Here is a 16,629-nt window from a genome sequence, read left to right as displayed (position 1 = left end):
GAGAAAAATATGATGAACCATCGAATCTGGACAGAAAACGGCTCCACAAACATTTTACATTTATTCAGGTTATTTAGTTCATGTAAAATAAATATTGTATTTTTTCTTTAGGTAAATCGAGAGCAGAGCTCATCAGCTGGATCACATTAGATGACTAAATGGATCAGAACCTGGTTCCCCTTTAACCAGAATGTAGTATATTGATTTAGTTTCTGTCCATGTTAACTTGTTATTACTCCAGACCACCAGAGGGAGTTGTGAGTTTAGTTTCAGCTGCGAAGCAGAAAAGAAGCAGACTGTAAGACATGTTGAGTGTAAAGCTTGTTCTAGCAAAATAAACGTGAGCACCTCCACAAGAAAAGAGTGTGACCCTGCTTATGTAGTGTGAAGTTATCACATATTGGCGACGAGGATACTGGCAGCTATCAGGAGGCACCTGTTTTTCCGTGACGGAAGACGTGAGAAGAAGCACGTTGTCAGAGGGTCGCACACGGAGCGGAGAAATTTCCGACAGAAGTACTTCGGTAGGCCGCGATGAGCGCAATGATAGGCACTCTGTCAGCATTTGATGCTAAAGAACAGACTTGGGAAGAATACTGTGAGATTTTGGAACAGTTTTTTGAGGTAAATGGCATCGACGACGGTGATAAGCAGAGGGCTGTGCTTATTAGTGTGGTGGGACCAGCCACGTATAAGCTAATGAGGAACCTCGTGAGCCCGGACAAGCCCAGCTCGAAAACGTACGGTCAGTTGGTTACACGGATGAAAGAGCATTTTAATCCGAAACCGAGTGAGATTGTACAGAGATATAAGTTTGACTCTCGTTCCCGTCAACCCGCTGAGTCCGTTAGTGCTTATGTGGCAGAGCTCAGACGCCTGGCTCAAGATTGCAACTTTGGAGCTACACTGGACCGGAGGTTGAGAGACCGTTTGGTGTGCGGGATTGCTGACGACAGGATTCAAAGACGCCTATTGTCGACGAGCGACCTGACATTTGAAACTGCATTTCAGATTGCTGTGGCTGAAGAAGCAGCGAATAAGAACGTTTCGGACTTGCACCAGTCGGCAGCGTGTCACAGCATGGTGGCGGAGGGACACGGACGGAAAACCGATTGGAAAAAGACGGAGAGTGTGTGTTACCGATGCCACGGGAAGCGCCACAGTGCTGGCGAATGTAGATTTAAAGACGCCACATGTCACGGTTGTGGAAAGCTTGGACATATTGCCAAGGCCTGCAGATCCAGGAATAAAAATAAAGAGGAGTCCAGTCATATGAAAAAAGGAGCACGTCAAGGCGGACGCCAAGGACGTTTCTACAGATCACACAAGGTATGTGACAAGCAGGATGATGACAGTATGTTAAATCAAGAGGAAGAGGCTTTCACGCTTGCCTGTTTAACAACTGGGACTTCTATCCAGAGAGTTGAGCCTTTCGAGGTGAAAGTGGAAGTAAATGGGAAAGGTGTGAAGTTTGAAATTGACACAGGCTGTAGTGTCAGTTTGATGAATGAAACCCAGTTTCGGGAGTTGTGGCCTGCACACAGTCGACCACAGATAGAACAAAGTAAACTCTCTCTTAAATCATACAGTGGGGAGAAAATTACAGTTTTGGGTGTGGCCCAGGTTGAAGTGCACTATACGAACCAGAAGAAAACGCTTCCCCTAGTGGTGGTGAAAGGGACTGGCTCAAATCTGTTAGGCAGAGGATGGCTGAAAGAATTAAAGCTAAAGTGGGATGAGATTAAACACGTGAAAACAGAGGCACAGGCCTTACAGGACGTTCTCTTACAACACGAAGAGGTTTTTAAAGAAGAGTTAGGACTGTTAAGAGGTGTGCATGCAACCATTCGAGTTTCGGCAGACGCCCATCCTAAATTTTACAAACCTCGTTCAGTCCCATATGCAATGAGGACTAAGGTGGAGGAGGAGATAGAACGACTTCTAAAGGAGGATATTATAACTCCAGTAAAGTACGCAGAGTGGGCAGCGCCCATTGTTCCCGTTCTGAAGCCGGATGGCTCTGTCAGAATTTGTGGTGATTATAAATTAACAGTAAACAAGGCATCGTCACTGGAACAATACCCAATTCCCCGCGTTGAAGACCTTTTCAATGCTCTAACTGAAGGCAAACTGTTCACTAAGCTTGACTTGAGTCATGCATATCAGCAGATAGTAATGGATGAGGACTCCAAGAAATACCTGACTATAAACACACATCGTGGCCTGTTCACTTATAACAGGTTACCTTTTGGAGTGTCATCAGCCCCAGCTATTTTCCAAAGAACCATGGAAAGCTTGTTGCAAAGTCTACCAAATGTTGTAGTCTATTTGGATGACATATTGCTGACTGGAAGTGACACCAGAGAACACCTGAAAACACTGGATGAAGTCTTAAAAAGGCTGAAGAAAGCTGGACTGCGACTTCATAGGAATAAATGTGTATTTTTGCAGGAGCAGGTGGAATACCTGGGTCACAGAATCAATGCAGAAGGTTTGCACCCAGTACAAAGCAAAGTGAGAGCTATTGAGGAAGCTCCACCTCCTACTACAGTGACTGAACTGAAAGCTTTTTTGGGTCTTTTAAACTACTATAACAAGTTCCTTCCTAACCTTGCCACACGCTTGGCACCGTTACATCAGCTGCTGAGGAAAGGAGTTCCGTGGTCTTGGAATAAGGAACAGCAGGAAGCATTCAGCTTAGCTAAACAGCTGCTGAAATCAGCCAAAGTACTGTGTCATTACTCTGCAGACAAGGACTTGGTGCTTGCATGTGACGCCTCACCATACGGAGTGGGAGCCGTGTTGTCGCATGTGATGGAAGATGGAAGTGAGAGACCTTTAGGGTTTGTCTCAAGGACATTGACACCAGCAGAAAAGCGTTACTCGCAGCTCGACAAGGAGGGTTTAGCCATCATATTTGGGATCAAGCGATTTCACAAGTACATTTATGGTCGTAAATTCACAATCTATACTGACCATAAGCCTCTGATCTCTCTCTTTCATGAAGCTAAGCCGGTGCCACAGATGGGATCGCCAAGAGTGCAAAGGTGGTCTAGCTTGTTAGGAGCATATGAGTACAAAATTGTATATAAACCAGGTAAAGATCAAGCCAACGCAGACGCCTTGAGCCGCCTGCCACTACCACAGATGGATGACGAGGAGGATTCAGGACAAGTTTTCATGCTGGATGTGATGGATAATCCACCCATCAAAACATCTCAAATACAGCAATGGACGGCTAAGGATCTAATACTGTCACAAGTGCGGGCTTGGTGTCTTAAAGGTTGGCCTAATAAAGTGGACATTCAGTTCAAGGCTTACAGTCAGAGAAGGTTGGAGTTGAGCGTTGAAGATGGATGTGTCCTGTGGGGTGCCAGAGTGGTGATTCCACAGAAAGGAAGGTCTACTCTTTTGGAGCAACTGCATAGTATGCATCCTGGAATCTCAAGGATGAAGGGTTTGCACGTTCCTACATGTGGTGGCCAGGAATGGATGCTGACATAGAGAGGAAGTACAATCCTGCCACACTTGTCAGGAAAATAGGAAGGCTCCAGCAGCAGCACCCCTACACCCTTGGGAGTGGCCAGAGTCACCCTGGAGTAGATTGCACGTGGATTACGCCCTCTTTCAGGCAAGATGTTTCTTGTTGTGGTGGACGCACATTCAAAGTGGATTGATGTGTATCCCACAAACACTGCAACAAGTCAGGTGACCATAGAGAAACTCAGACAGTGTTTCAGCACACATGGTTTACCCCAGATGCTTGTTTCGGACAACGGCACATGCTTCAAGAGTCAGGAGTTTGAACTGTTCTGTAAACAGAATGGAATACAGCATGTTACATCTGCACCTTTTCACCCGGCATCAAATGGCCTGGGGGAAAGGGCTGTTCAGATTTTGAAACAAGGCCTCAAGAAAGTAAAAGGGGACACTTTGGAAATAAGGTTGGCAAGATTCCTGTTTAACTATAGAATCACACCACAAAGTACCACAGGCTTGTCACCTGCTGAGCTACTGATGTCGAGGAGATTGCGTTCTACACTGGATCTCCTGCTGCCGGACATCAAAGCGAAAGTATGTAAGAAACAAGCTAAACAGAAGGAATATCATGATGCCCACAGTAAGTGGAGGAGTTTTTCTCCCGGCGCTGATGTATACGTCCGAAATTATAGTCATGGTCCGACGTGGGTGCCTGCTATCATTGTGGGGAGCACTGGTCCAGTGTCTTACACCGTACAGATGGGAGATGGACGTGTTGTGCGGCGTCATGTGGATCAAGTCAGGAAACGACATGTGATACAGAAGGAGATGGATGGAATGGAAGCAAGGTGTGCTCTTCAGGGTCCGGAGGAAGGAGTGACGTTCGGGTCATCAGTCTCGGGGGCGCCATTTTCTGGAGAAAGAGTGGTGGTGGATCCTGCCGGCACGGCCCCAGTTCTACTTCCTACGGAAAGTGTGCCAGATGTGGACAACCAACGGAGGGCCGATCCACCTCCTGTACTACGCCGCTCTGAACGCCAAAGGAAGACTCTGCATTGAGTGATTTTGTGTGTGGATAGTTTTTCTTACATTAGAGGATACTTGAACCCAATGGTTGATTTTCCTTCCAAGTAAAAAAAAAAAATAATAAAAAAATAAAAAATTATATATATGTTATTTCAATGTAAGTAAAAAAAAAATAACAATAATTGGAAGGCTAGTTCTTATGTAATTTCACTGACTGAGTTGAATCTTAAAGGGGGAGGAATGTAGTATATTGATTTAGTTTCTGTCCATGTTAACTTGTTATTACTCCAGACCACCAGAGGGAGTTGTGAGTTTAGTTTCAGCTGCGAAGCAGAAAAGAAGCAGACTGTAAGACATGTTGAGTGTAAAGCTTGTTCTAGCAAAATAAACGTGAGCACCTCCACAAGAAAAGAGTGTGACCCTGCTTATGTAGTGTGAAGTTATCACACAGAACAACAGATCTGATCTACAGACGTTAAATTGTTACATAGAAAAAATCATTTAAAGTAAAAAACTGAACAATAAATAAACTACATTCCTGAATAAACTGCAGTTTGTTCAGTTTCCTTTCCTTACAGAGTGGATCTGGTTCAGACACTTTCTGATCCAGAACCTTTTCCAGGAACCAGGAGAGTTTTACAGGATATTTTCCTCATTAATCAGGATGAGAATAAATGAGCAGAAATTTAAAGGCTCTGCAGGAAGAAACTACTTTGTTTTTCACCAGGAACCTCTGGCTGCAGTTTGGAGAGAAACAGGAAAACAAGATGAACCAGTTTCACTTTGTCATCAGATTTAAACAGCACAGCGCCCTGATTTACTTTAACTAGACCATTTATAATCTCTGAGGGCTCCTTCCAGCTGTCTGTGGTTAAAAGATAATAAATCCTTCATTTACTGTCATTTTTACTTTAAAAACTTTTTCTGAGGCACAAAAACATTTGAAGATTCAAATAGTTAAAAGTTTATAAAGTTGGTTGCAGCTCATTTTTAACATTTTTAATTATTTTTAAATTCTCCGGGAAAATTTCACTAAGCATTATTAAAAGTTTTAACTGAACCTGAGAAGCACACAGAACTATTCAAAGGGCCACAAATGGCCCCCGCGCCGCATGTTGAACACCCCTGGTTGCAGGAAGCGGAGGCCGCAGTGCGCATGCGTCATCAGGAATGTTTCCTCAGGGCGTCGAAGGATCAAAGGAAACTTTTCTAAACGTTTTTTTCTGAGCGGAGAAGAAAAACTTTGTATCCAGAGCAGCGAAATATCTGACAAGAAATCACATTTCAGCCTCTTCTGGCTACCAGAGACCATATCTGGACAGCAGGAGGTTCTGACGAAGGTTCGGTTCTACTGAAGGGTTCGGTCGGTTCTACTGAAGGGTTCGGTTTGTTCGTTCCTCTCCGGTCGGAACCAGTTTGATAGAAAGTTAGAACTCACCGGACCGACTGCTGAAGTCTGCGCCACAAAATGGAGTCCAGAAATGAAGGATACTTGTTAGTGAAATACTTTCGGTTTCTATAGGCACGTGCAGAGGGGCGGAGGAGGATCTGTGTCCTCTAACTATCAAATTATGGGCAAGAATATTTTCCATAAACTGGTTTGTGAATAAAAACGTAGGTCTGATGTTGACGTTAGAAAAACTGTTTCTATTTATATTTTTATAATCGTCTTTGCAATAGCGGGACAAAACCCGCCTCACAGAAATGCTTCAGCTGCAGAGAAAACTTCTGACTTTAACTTAATCATTCTGCTAAAAGCCCGGTTCGGTTCGGTTCGCTACAGGCGGTCTCAGTCGGTCTCACCGACAGATATAAAGAATGTCTGTCTTTATATCAGACATCCTGATATAAGACACGATACCAACTGCCGGTACCACTCGGTACCACCCGGTCTCTGTTCGATCTGCTTCTCCTTAATGTTTCTACCAGGCGGTTTAAAGCTGCTGCTGACGGGATCTGGGCTGGAGGTTCCCGGCTGTAAACAGAAGTTACTGCAGAACCTCAAGTCTTAAAGGAAGATTCGGCCCAATTAGAGCATTTAGACTTCACAAAATAAACATCAGAGAAAATATTGTAGAACCGCAGCAAAATGCCAAACATGCCACAATGAAATGAATCAAAATGTCTCCAAAGCATCAGCGGACTGACGGGGGCCACCGGGGGATTCCAGGTAGATTCCAGCCCAGCAGCTGTTCTTCCAGGGTCGGCCCAAGGTAATATGGGGCCTTAGACAGAACCCCACAGCCCCTAAGAACCTCAGCATCACTAACATGTTTAAATATCAATAAGGTGAATCTGTGAGAGGGAGACCAGGTTTATTGGCCCACTTTAAAATCAATCACTGATTATTGGTTATTGGCTGTGATGTATTTGTGAACAAACACAAAGATTACACCATATTGTAGCCATGGTAACAACAATCAAACTATCAAGATGAACTTTAAACTCTTACAAAGTAAATATCCCAATTAAATCCTAAATGTACTTTTTATTTTTCTCATCTGAATTCATTAAATAAAATATAATAACATTGTCATTCTCTATAAATGATGCTACAGGTTTAGATCTATGTCTGGAGGCCCCTGAATGGCCCCTACCAGCAGCTACTGGGTTTTCTTTGCCTTGATATCCCATTCTAATAATTCTAAATCTAGAGGTTTAACATCAAACTATTATATTTTATGATCTATAAATCAGTCTGCTACCAGGTTGTTCTAGAGGTTAAATATATATTATTAGGGCTTCATCAGTGAAATGGCAGCAAATGTTCTTATTTCATCACTTCATGACCTTTGACCTTCTCTGGTCTGTTTTAACAGCTACACTCTCAGATCAGCTCAGCAGCAGAAACAGAAACTTTCTACCTGTTGAGGAAAATATAAACTAGATCTGCTTTACATTTCCCCACATGATGGCAGTGATACAGTCGGATCCAATCAGATTATTGATTAATATGAGTTGTTTTAAGATCTTGTTCAATGCGGCCTATTTAAACTTTGAGCCCCCGCCCCTCCAAAGGTCTCTGCACGGCCCTGGGTTTCTATAAATCAGAACAACAGATCTGATCTACAGACGTTAAATTGTTACATAGAAAAAATCATTTAAAGTAAAAACTGAACAATAAATAAACTACATTCCTGAATAAACTGCAGTTTGTTCAGTTTCCTTTCCTTCCAGAGTGGATCTGGTTCAGACACTTTCTGATCCAGAACCTTTTCCAGGAACCAGGAGAGTTTTACAGGATATTTTCCTCATTAATCAGGATGAGAATAAATGAGCAGAAATTTAAAGGCTCTGCAGGAAGAAACTACTTTGTTTTTCACCAGGAACCTCTGGCTGCAGTTTGGAGAGAAACAGGAAAACAAGATGAACCAGTTTCACTTTGTCATCAGATTTAAACAGCACAGCGCCCTGATTTACTTTAACTAGACCATTTATGGAGGCTTCCGGGTATGACCGCAAGGTAGAAGGTCGCGTTCGACGCTGCTCCTGACAAGAATCCTGAAAATTCCCTTTTAAAACTCACTGAACGCTACAACCAAGGTAACTGAGTTTGATTTTGGTGACATTATGCCAGGCCCTGGAAGAATGAGTAAAGATAAGTCAAAAATAACTATGCAGTCCAGGTTGACGAACTTCGGACCTCACAACGTGGAGCTTAGCTTAAACGAAGCTAGCAACAAAGTTAGCAAGGAGCAGAGCAGCAGTAAGGGTGTTGACAGGGCCGGATTTAGGAGGATGGGGGCCCCTGGGCTGGAGTAAGGATGGGGGCCCCTGGGCTAGAGTAAAAAAAAAAAATAATAAAATAAATATATATATATATATATATATATATATATATATATTGTATGTGTTTGTTTTGTTTTAGAGGATGAGCAGAAAATGACCGAACAGTAAGTTTTGACAACTTTAATAAGCCAGTTGTCACAAACTACAAACAACTCTGAACTCTTTTCTAGAAAGACTAAACCACATATGATGCTTGCATCACAAAATAAAAATCACTGAATAGTTATTGTTGCCTGGACTTCAACACAAACTATAAAACAGATTGAGTGCCAGAAAGTGCAATGCTCAAATATACTTTTACAAAGCAAAGTGAGTAAAACAATATTTATACAAATATCCCCAGCATTTACAAGTCCATATAAGTACAAGTGGAATATATCAAAACTCAAACTTTTTCTTTGGTTTTAAAGTTCTTGGTAATAGTGGAGGAAATAAATGTCAAAAAAGTGCTTCTCTGCCAGTCAGACAGAACATGGATAATAACAATATCTTCTGGAAAAAAGAGATCAGGCATACTGTAGTTTTCAGAAAATATCCTGACCCAGGTAAGTCCAAAGTGCTGCCCTCTGAAGGATTTTTTAAAGTTTAGGCATTTGCGTTCAGTTGCGTGCTTCCAGTCATTGAAACCAGTTTCAAAGTTTGACTGAGTATTAGCATTTCTGAAAATGCGGCATGCAAAACAAAATGCAGCTCCGGTGGATGGAGAGTAGAGCAGCCACGGTCTTTCGACGTACTCACCATTTAACATCTTGCGTTTAAAGTGAGATTTGGAGAAGTGACGCTTTTGATGCTTGTACACCCGTTCTGATGCTTGAAAGCCAACATTCATATTTTGACAGCTCTCCGGTCCTCGCTCTGCCCAGTAAGCTCGCACGGACTCGTCAATTTCCCCCCAATGCGCCGGATCGGTACTGTACGGATCCACAGTCGTCTTTCCATCTGCGGAAGAAGATCCCGCTTCCACCAACTCAGACTCCACAGACGCCAGTCCAGCCACCGACTCAGTCACGGTTATAGGTTCTGGCGGGATCTTAGTGCCGGTGTTAGCATAGCTAAGGGTTTGAGGAGCGGGGATAATAATGTTTCTGCTTCATCTCCGCTAACAGGTTTAAAAAAGCCTGTCAATTTAGGCATTTTGTTTGTCGCCTCTTTGGCGCGATGCTCTTTTTCTTTTCTCTTCCTTCTTTTCTGCGCTCCGCTGTCATATTTCCTGTTGTCCGCCATTGCAAAATAATATTCCCTTGACGCTCCTCCTCCCCAATGCGTAAGATGCATCAAAAGTGGACCAATAACAAGCAAGCATTCAAGATGGACGTTTGCCAGAACAAATTGGAACATTTTTCATCGGTGCTGTCAAAATCATGGTAGTCATTGATTAAATTCTGACACTATCCATTCACAACAATATAAAACATCCTTCGGGGCCCCCGAAATGCCGGGGCCCCGGGCTGCAGCCCCGGTAAGCCCCTGCTAAAATCCGGCCCAGGGTGTTGACGAAGAGCTAGCAGATAACGGCGGCGACATGAATAACCCACGCGGCGACAAGGCAGATATACTTGGAGCAATTAATAGCTTAAAGTCTGAGTTTTCTGGAAGATTTGATGGTGTCATGACGGCCATAGAAACAGTGAGGAAAGAAGTGGGTGAATGTGCGAAACGTTTGACGCATGCAGAGGAACGTTTGTCTACATTTGAAGACGAGCAACTGTCGCTACTTAACAAAGTTAAGAGCTTGGAAGAAACGAAGAAGCTAATGGAGGAAAAGATAGTCGACATGGAAATGAGATCTCGTCTCAACAACCTTAGATTGGTAAATCTCCCCGAAGGCGCAGAGGGCTCCGATGCCTGTGGATTTTTAGAAAGCTGGTTACCAGAAGTGTTGGAGATACCTGCTCTGAGAAGTCCGCTGATTCTGGAAAGAGCTCACCGCGTTGGACCGAAAAGGAACGCAGAAGCTCCCCCAAGAACCGTAATTATGAGATTCCTTAATTATAATCAAAAGGATCTGATATTCAAAGCAAGCAAAACAAAGACGGATATTCTCTATAAAAATCAACGGGTGAGATTCTACCATGACGTCGCTACGGAGATACACAAGCAGCGCAAGCAGTACGATGGAGTCCGCAAGCGCCTCCGCGAGCTTGGTCTGAGACATGGCATCATCCCTCCGGCTAAACTGGTGCTAACGTACCAAGGAGAAACCTTCAAGTTTAACACACCAACAGAGGTCCGAACGTTCGTCGATCGGATTCAGAAGAGACAGATAAGTGCATCGGAGTGACTGAATAAGGCAACACTGGTGGAGTGTAGCGTTAATGTGTCTCTGCTAAATATACCTTTTTGTTAGAGCATCACAATGTTGCATGGTACAGCGTGAAGTTACGCTCGTTATTATTCTGTTGTTTTTTTATATATATATATATATATACCTTATACTTCTAGATTCAATGTTCTGTTGTGATGTTCTACCTCTGATACACATACCAGGGACCACCTTAATTATACAGGGACAAATAGACTGCTGAAAATGCGGGAGAAGGTCGAGTACAATACGTATATTTATTTTTTAGTTGTTGGCAGAGGTTAAGAATAGTGAGAATAGATCATAGGGATCTATACTATCTATGGTTGGAAGGAATTTAATGGGAGGGACTAACCGCTTGGTTGGGAACAGGGTTTTGTTTGTTCAAGTAGTTCAGGGATTGTGGGTGTATGTTATCGGTTCTGTTGTTTTTGTTACCCCTCTTGGACATATTTGTGAAGCTACCGCATCAGTGTCCTTTGAGTTGACATGATGCAGGGGACAGAAATTAAATACACATCCTGGAACTGTAGAGGCTTACATAAGACAAAAAAGATCAAGCAAGTCATGAACAAACTGAAAGATTTAAACTCTAAAATAATATTTTTACAAGAAACCCATCTCTTGGAGGAAGAAAATATAAAATTATGCGTAGGAGGTGGCGGGGATATATGTAGCTCCATTTACATCAAGAGCCAGGGGCGTAATGACCCTAATTCATGAATCCATTCCGTTTCAGGTGACCAATGTTATTAAAGATAAATTTGGGAGATATCTGATAATCCAGGGGTCCATCCTACAAGAAACCCTGATCTTAGTAAATGTCTATGGTCCTAACTCTGATGATGGTGTTTTTTATACTAACTTATTTCTTACCCTTTTCGCTGACGGAAAATACATTATAGGGGGAGACTGGAACTGTGTTCTGGACCCCATTTTGGACAGGGCTTCAGCAGCTTACCAGCCACACAGCAGAAGCAGGGAAACGATATGCAATTTTATGAAAGAATTAAATTTACTAGATATCTGGAGACATTTAAAACCTACTGACATAGTCTACTCATGTCATTCAAAAACATTTAGGACTTATTCCCGTATAGACTACTTTTTGATTTCAAAGGAATTACTCTCAAATATATCTGATTGTTGCTATGATAGCATACTAATATCGGATCACGCTCCCTGTAATCTATTATACTGTAATAACAACCTGTTGAATGACCCTCCCCGTTGGTGCTTACACCAGAAATGGCTGAAGGATGACAAATTTCTTAAATATGTTGGAGAAAAAATAGATGAATATTTTAGTATCAATACCACACAAACTACAGCCTGTATAAAATGGGACGCTTTTAAAGCATGTCTGAGGGGTTACATAATTAGTTACACCGCCTCAAAATCTAAAGAACAGCGTAGGAGCAGACAACAATTGGAATCCAGGATCAAATCACTAGAACTTCAAACTTTTAGAAACAGCAACGCAGAAATAGAGAAGGAATTGCTGTTATTAAAAGCACAATATGAAAAAGAATCTGCAAACAGAGCGGCCTCCAGTTTACTAAGATTAAATCAATCATTCTATGAACAAGGAGAAAAACAAGGGAAACTCTTGGCATGGCAAATAAAACAACTGGAAGTGCAAAAAAACATAACCTCTCTCCTTAATAGTAAAGGGGAAACTTTAGTAGACCCAATCAAGATAAATGAAGAGTTTAGACAATACTATGACAAGCTGTATGATTCGCAAGACACCTCGAATATTCAAGAACATGACTCATTTCTAAATAAGCTAGATATTCCCTCAATAGATGAAGTGTATAGAGAACAATTGGAAGCTGAAATCACAAAAGAAGAGCTGGGTAAGGCTATTGACTACATGAAGGCTGGGAAGAAAGCTGGGCCTGATGGGTTCCCTATAGACTTTTATAAAAAATTTAAAAAACAATTAATAAGTCCTATCTTCGAGATGTTTCAGGAGGCATATCGCAATGGTGGTCTACCAAAATCTATGACAAATGCCTTAATCTTTGTGCTACCCAAGCCTGGGAAACCCAGCAATAAATGTGAAAACATGAGGCCAATAAGTTTGCTTAATGCTGATCTAAAAATACTCTGTAAATTATTAGCAATACGCTTACAAGACTCACTTCCTTCAGTGATACACAGGGACCAGAATGGTTTTGTTTTGGGACGGCAAGGTCTGCACAATGTGAGGAGGCTTCTAAACATTGTTCATGGCTTGGATGTAAAATCTGGAGCTGCACTGCTTTCTCTAGATGCCGAGAAAGCGTTCGACCGAGTCGAATGGGTCTATCTATTCAATATTTTAAATCGTTTTGGTTATGGTGACAACTTTAAAAAATGGATTCACTTATTATATTTAAACCCAACTGCAGAAATATTAACAAATAAGAATGTGTCTAAACCAATTATTATCAAACGAGGTTGTCGTCAAGGGTGTCCTTTGTCCCCTTTGTTATTTACTTTAGCGTTGGAGCCTTTTGCTATAGCCGTAAGGGCCCATGAATATATAGCTGGCATTACAATTGGACATGTAGAACACAGACTTTCATTATATGCAGATGACATAATCCTGTTCATTTCAAACTTAAAACAGTCTATTCCAAATTTGCTTAATTTAATAGAGGAGTATGGCCATATTTCAGGGTATAGTATTAATAAAGCTAAATCTTCATTACTATTTTTGGATGAAAAGAAATGTCCCGTAATAAGCTCAGAATTCAAGGTTGTTAGAGATTTCACTTATTTAGGAATACAAATATTTTCAAATCTAGATATGATTGTAAAGAAGAACTATGAGTATTTAACAAAAGAAATCACGGAAAGTATTAATAGATGGATGCCCCTTCCTTATCATTGATTGGCAGAATCAACACCTTCAAAATGAATATGCTTCCAAAAATACTATATATTTTTCAAAATGTCCCCCTGCCGCCTCCTGCAAACTGGTTTGATGACTTTAGGAAGTTATTTGTTGGGTTTTTATGGCAAAATAAACGGCCCAGGATTAGATTGTCGCTCCTACACTTACCTCATAAGAAGGGAGGACTAGGATGTCCGAATATGAGGTGGTATTACTGGGCAACCCAACTTAGAACTATTAGACACTACTTTAATACCAGGGATGCCCTCAGTGGACGGAAATGGAATCTGATTCTGTAAGTCCACCTTTGCCTTTATACATTTTTGCTGATTCGGTCTCAAAACTGTTGGGAAGAACAGCTAATCCTATTGTTAAAAATATGATCAAAACATGGTATGACGTAAAGAAATTCATAAAAGAACCAATTATACTCTCACAGTTTACTCGTATATGGGGAAACCAAGATTTTACTCCTGGAAGAGCAGATTCTGTATTTAAACAGTGGGCCTTAAAGGGTTTAGATAAGATTAACGATTTGTATCAAGCAAACTCAACTTACATGATGTCTTTTGAGGAACTCAGGCAGAAATTTAATATAGATAAAAAATACTTCTTCAAATACCTGCAGCTCAGAAGCTACATTAGGACAAAAATCAAAGATTTGTCCAGGCCCTCAAAATCCCAGTTGGAGGAAATGGTTTGCAAGTTTAGCAAAAATAAAGGTGCGATTTCAGAATTCTATAGCTTTATGGTTTTGAATTCAACAGAGGACTCAACACGGAAACTAGACGCCTGGAACTTAGACCTGGGAATAAACCTGTCACTGGAAGAGTGGCAGTCTGTCTGTGCAAAGGCTCAAAAGCAAACTGTTAACTCTCGCTTAAGGTTACTGCAATACAAATGGTTAATGCGAATCTATATAACACCAGTCAATTTAAATAGGTACAACCCTAATATACCAGATGTATGCACAAAATGTTTAGAAGAAAAGGGGACTTTGTTTCATTGTATTTGGGAGTGTAAGGAAATTCAAAATTTCTGGAAAGCCATAAAAAGTACTCTGGACCACCTTGTCTCTAAAGTTGTTGCACTTGATCCTGCTTTTCTAATTTTGGGTTTGTACCCTAAAAATACTTTGTTTACCAAGTGTGAACAATTGTTGATTGATATATGTCTACTACAGGCTAAAAGACTGATAGCACTATCCTGGAAGAGAACATCAGGACCAGGTATCAACCAATGGATTAGGCAAATGCTAAAGACTTTGCCTTTGGAACGCATAACATATCTCCAGAAAGGGAAAGGTGATTTATTTGAAGACATTTGGAGACCCTTCCGGAATTTTGTTGAAGGAGTGGACATATCTCACAATGACGACGCCGGTTAAAGACAAGTTTAAAGTCAAAACACAATGAGCAACAAAGAAGCCTCAACAGTGGACTAATTTCTCATGTATGCTTAAAGGAGTATATGCAGATATGTTTCTAAGGGGGTGTTCGTAGATCCTGTTTACTGTACTGGTTATATGGCAGGTGTATATGTAAAACAAAATACAATAAAATTTTTGTTGGAAAAAAAAACTAGACCATTTATAATCTCTGAGGGCTCCTTCCAGCTGTCTGTGGTTAAAAGATAATAAATCCTTCATTTACTGTCATTTTGACTTTAAAAACTTTTTCTGAGGCACAAAAACATTTGAAGATTCAAATAGTTAAAAGTTTATAAAGTTGGTTGCAGCTCATTTTTAACATTTTTAATTATTTTTAAATTCTCTGGGAAAATTTCACTAAGCATTATTAAAAGTTTTAGCTGAACCTGAGAAGCACACAGAACTATTCAAAGGGCCACAAATGGCCCCCGCGCCGCAGGTTGAACACCTCAAGGGTTCAACCTGGCTCAAGGGTCTCAAGGGAAGACCCTTGAGCCAACTCGCGTGTTTTCCTGCTGTCATTTCCAGCAGATTATAGTCTGTGTGACCACATTCCAGCAAGCCGTGGTCAGGATCATTGCAGCATATCTGCCTGAACTGAACAAATTGCTTTAACACAGAAACCATTATGTAACTGCTAAACTTCATAACAAGGGCTGCTTACTTTACTGTAGTAAAGGCTGTCAACTAGGCGTCTCTTGGTGCTAAACCGAACTTGCTAACCCGGAAATGTGTGATCCCTGTACAAGATCGCATCATTCGCTGGAGGAAAAAATCCATCAATTGGGGGAATTAATTAAAGGTAAAGATGAACTGCTGGATGACCTTATTTCGGTCGCGTTGGCTCAATCCAGCCAAATTTCTCTTTTGCATTCATCTTTTACGAATCCCCGTGCTCCTTCGGAAACTTTCTGCCCTCCACACTCCAACTTCGACACCGCATCAACTCTTCCGTGGCTCCCTACCTGCGGATCAATCAACCGGAACTCATCTAGCAAGAGCCCTGAAATCATCATTAAAAAACAATACGCCAAACCCAAATCTGAAGCCATCAAGCAAAGCCTCACCTCAAATAAGGATATTGATCGGTATCAATCGATTGTTGATCAGCTATCTACAGACTGGCCTCGTCTGGGTGCCCGACCTAAAGCCCCCCTTCTTACTTCAACTCCTAGCCTGATCCAAGATTCTAAAAAGTCATCCTGGACTGATGTCGGTCGTAAAGGGAAAAAAGGCAAAACGACACTGACTGATCATCCTTGTCAGCCACTATTAGTCAAAAATCGGTTCTCACCGCTCTGTGCCAACACCGACGAGCTTCCTCTGGTCAGCGCCGCAGCCTCAATCTCATCCGGGCCGGCGCCGCTCTCCTCATCAGATGGAATTCTATCTGCAACCGACCTACCTCCTCTGGATAATCGGAATCGACAATTGATTCGGGGACCAGCTTCTTCTTCACGCCGCAAGTTGGTGAGCGAAGCCGTAAAACGAAACTGCGAAAATAAACCCTCTCCCCCTGCGAATACAACCAGTTCTACCCCACGAACGGCGCAGATGATCCCGGATGGGGATTCGTGCTCTCGTTTGAGAAAGGAGGCTTTTGTCCACCCTGACGCTCAAAACCACCACAATGAGGGAAAATCTCCTAGGCCTCTGTTTCCACCCGCAACGCTGATCATCGGTGACTCCATAATCAGGAAAGTACGATATTTTAATGCA

General features: G+C 41.8%; 2 protein-coding genes and 1 pseudogene across 46 annotated transcripts in view; 2 read left to right on the top strand and 1 right to left on the bottom strand.

Annotated features, from left to right (window-relative positions):
- The window catches only part of LOC122824368 (NACHT, LRR and PYD domains-containing protein 14-like), a 155,583-nt gene that overhangs the window by 134,886 nt on the left and 4,068 nt on the right, over positions 1-16,629 (bottom strand). For 42 of the 45 annotated variants that reach the window (XM_044104921.1, XM_044104907.1, XM_044104913.1 and 39 more), the window contains exon 1: positions 5,945-6,004. The exons of 2 other annotated variants lie outside the window; for them this stretch is intronic. The gene's annotated coding sequence lies outside the window, so the exon portion shown is untranslated. Of the gene's footprint in view, positions 1-5,629; positions 5,821-5,944; positions 6,005-16,629 lie in introns of those variants that run through there. One more of the 45 variants, XM_044104898.1, reaches the window with a different exon arrangement.
- LOC122824646 lies at positions 206-4,539 on the top strand (annotated as a pseudogene).
- Positions 8,116-10,576, top strand: LOC122824645. Its single transcript, XM_044105508.1, has 2 exons — positions 8,116-8,218; positions 9,783-10,576. Exons 1-2 carry the CDS (start codon positions 8,122-8,124, stop codon positions 10,574-10,576), a joined length of 891 nt encoding a protein of 296 aa, XP_043961443.1. The 5' UTR covers positions 8,116-8,121.

This window comes from Gambusia affinis, linkage group LG21 (genome assembly GCF_019740435.1).
Source record: "Gambusia affinis linkage group LG21, SWU_Gaff_1.0, whole genome shotgun sequence".
Taxonomy (NCBI): domain Eukaryota; kingdom Metazoa; phylum Chordata; class Actinopteri; order Cyprinodontiformes; family Poeciliidae; genus Gambusia; species Gambusia affinis.
Note: the sequence above shows the minus strand (reverse complement) of the source record. Positions and strands in the feature narration are given on the sequence as shown.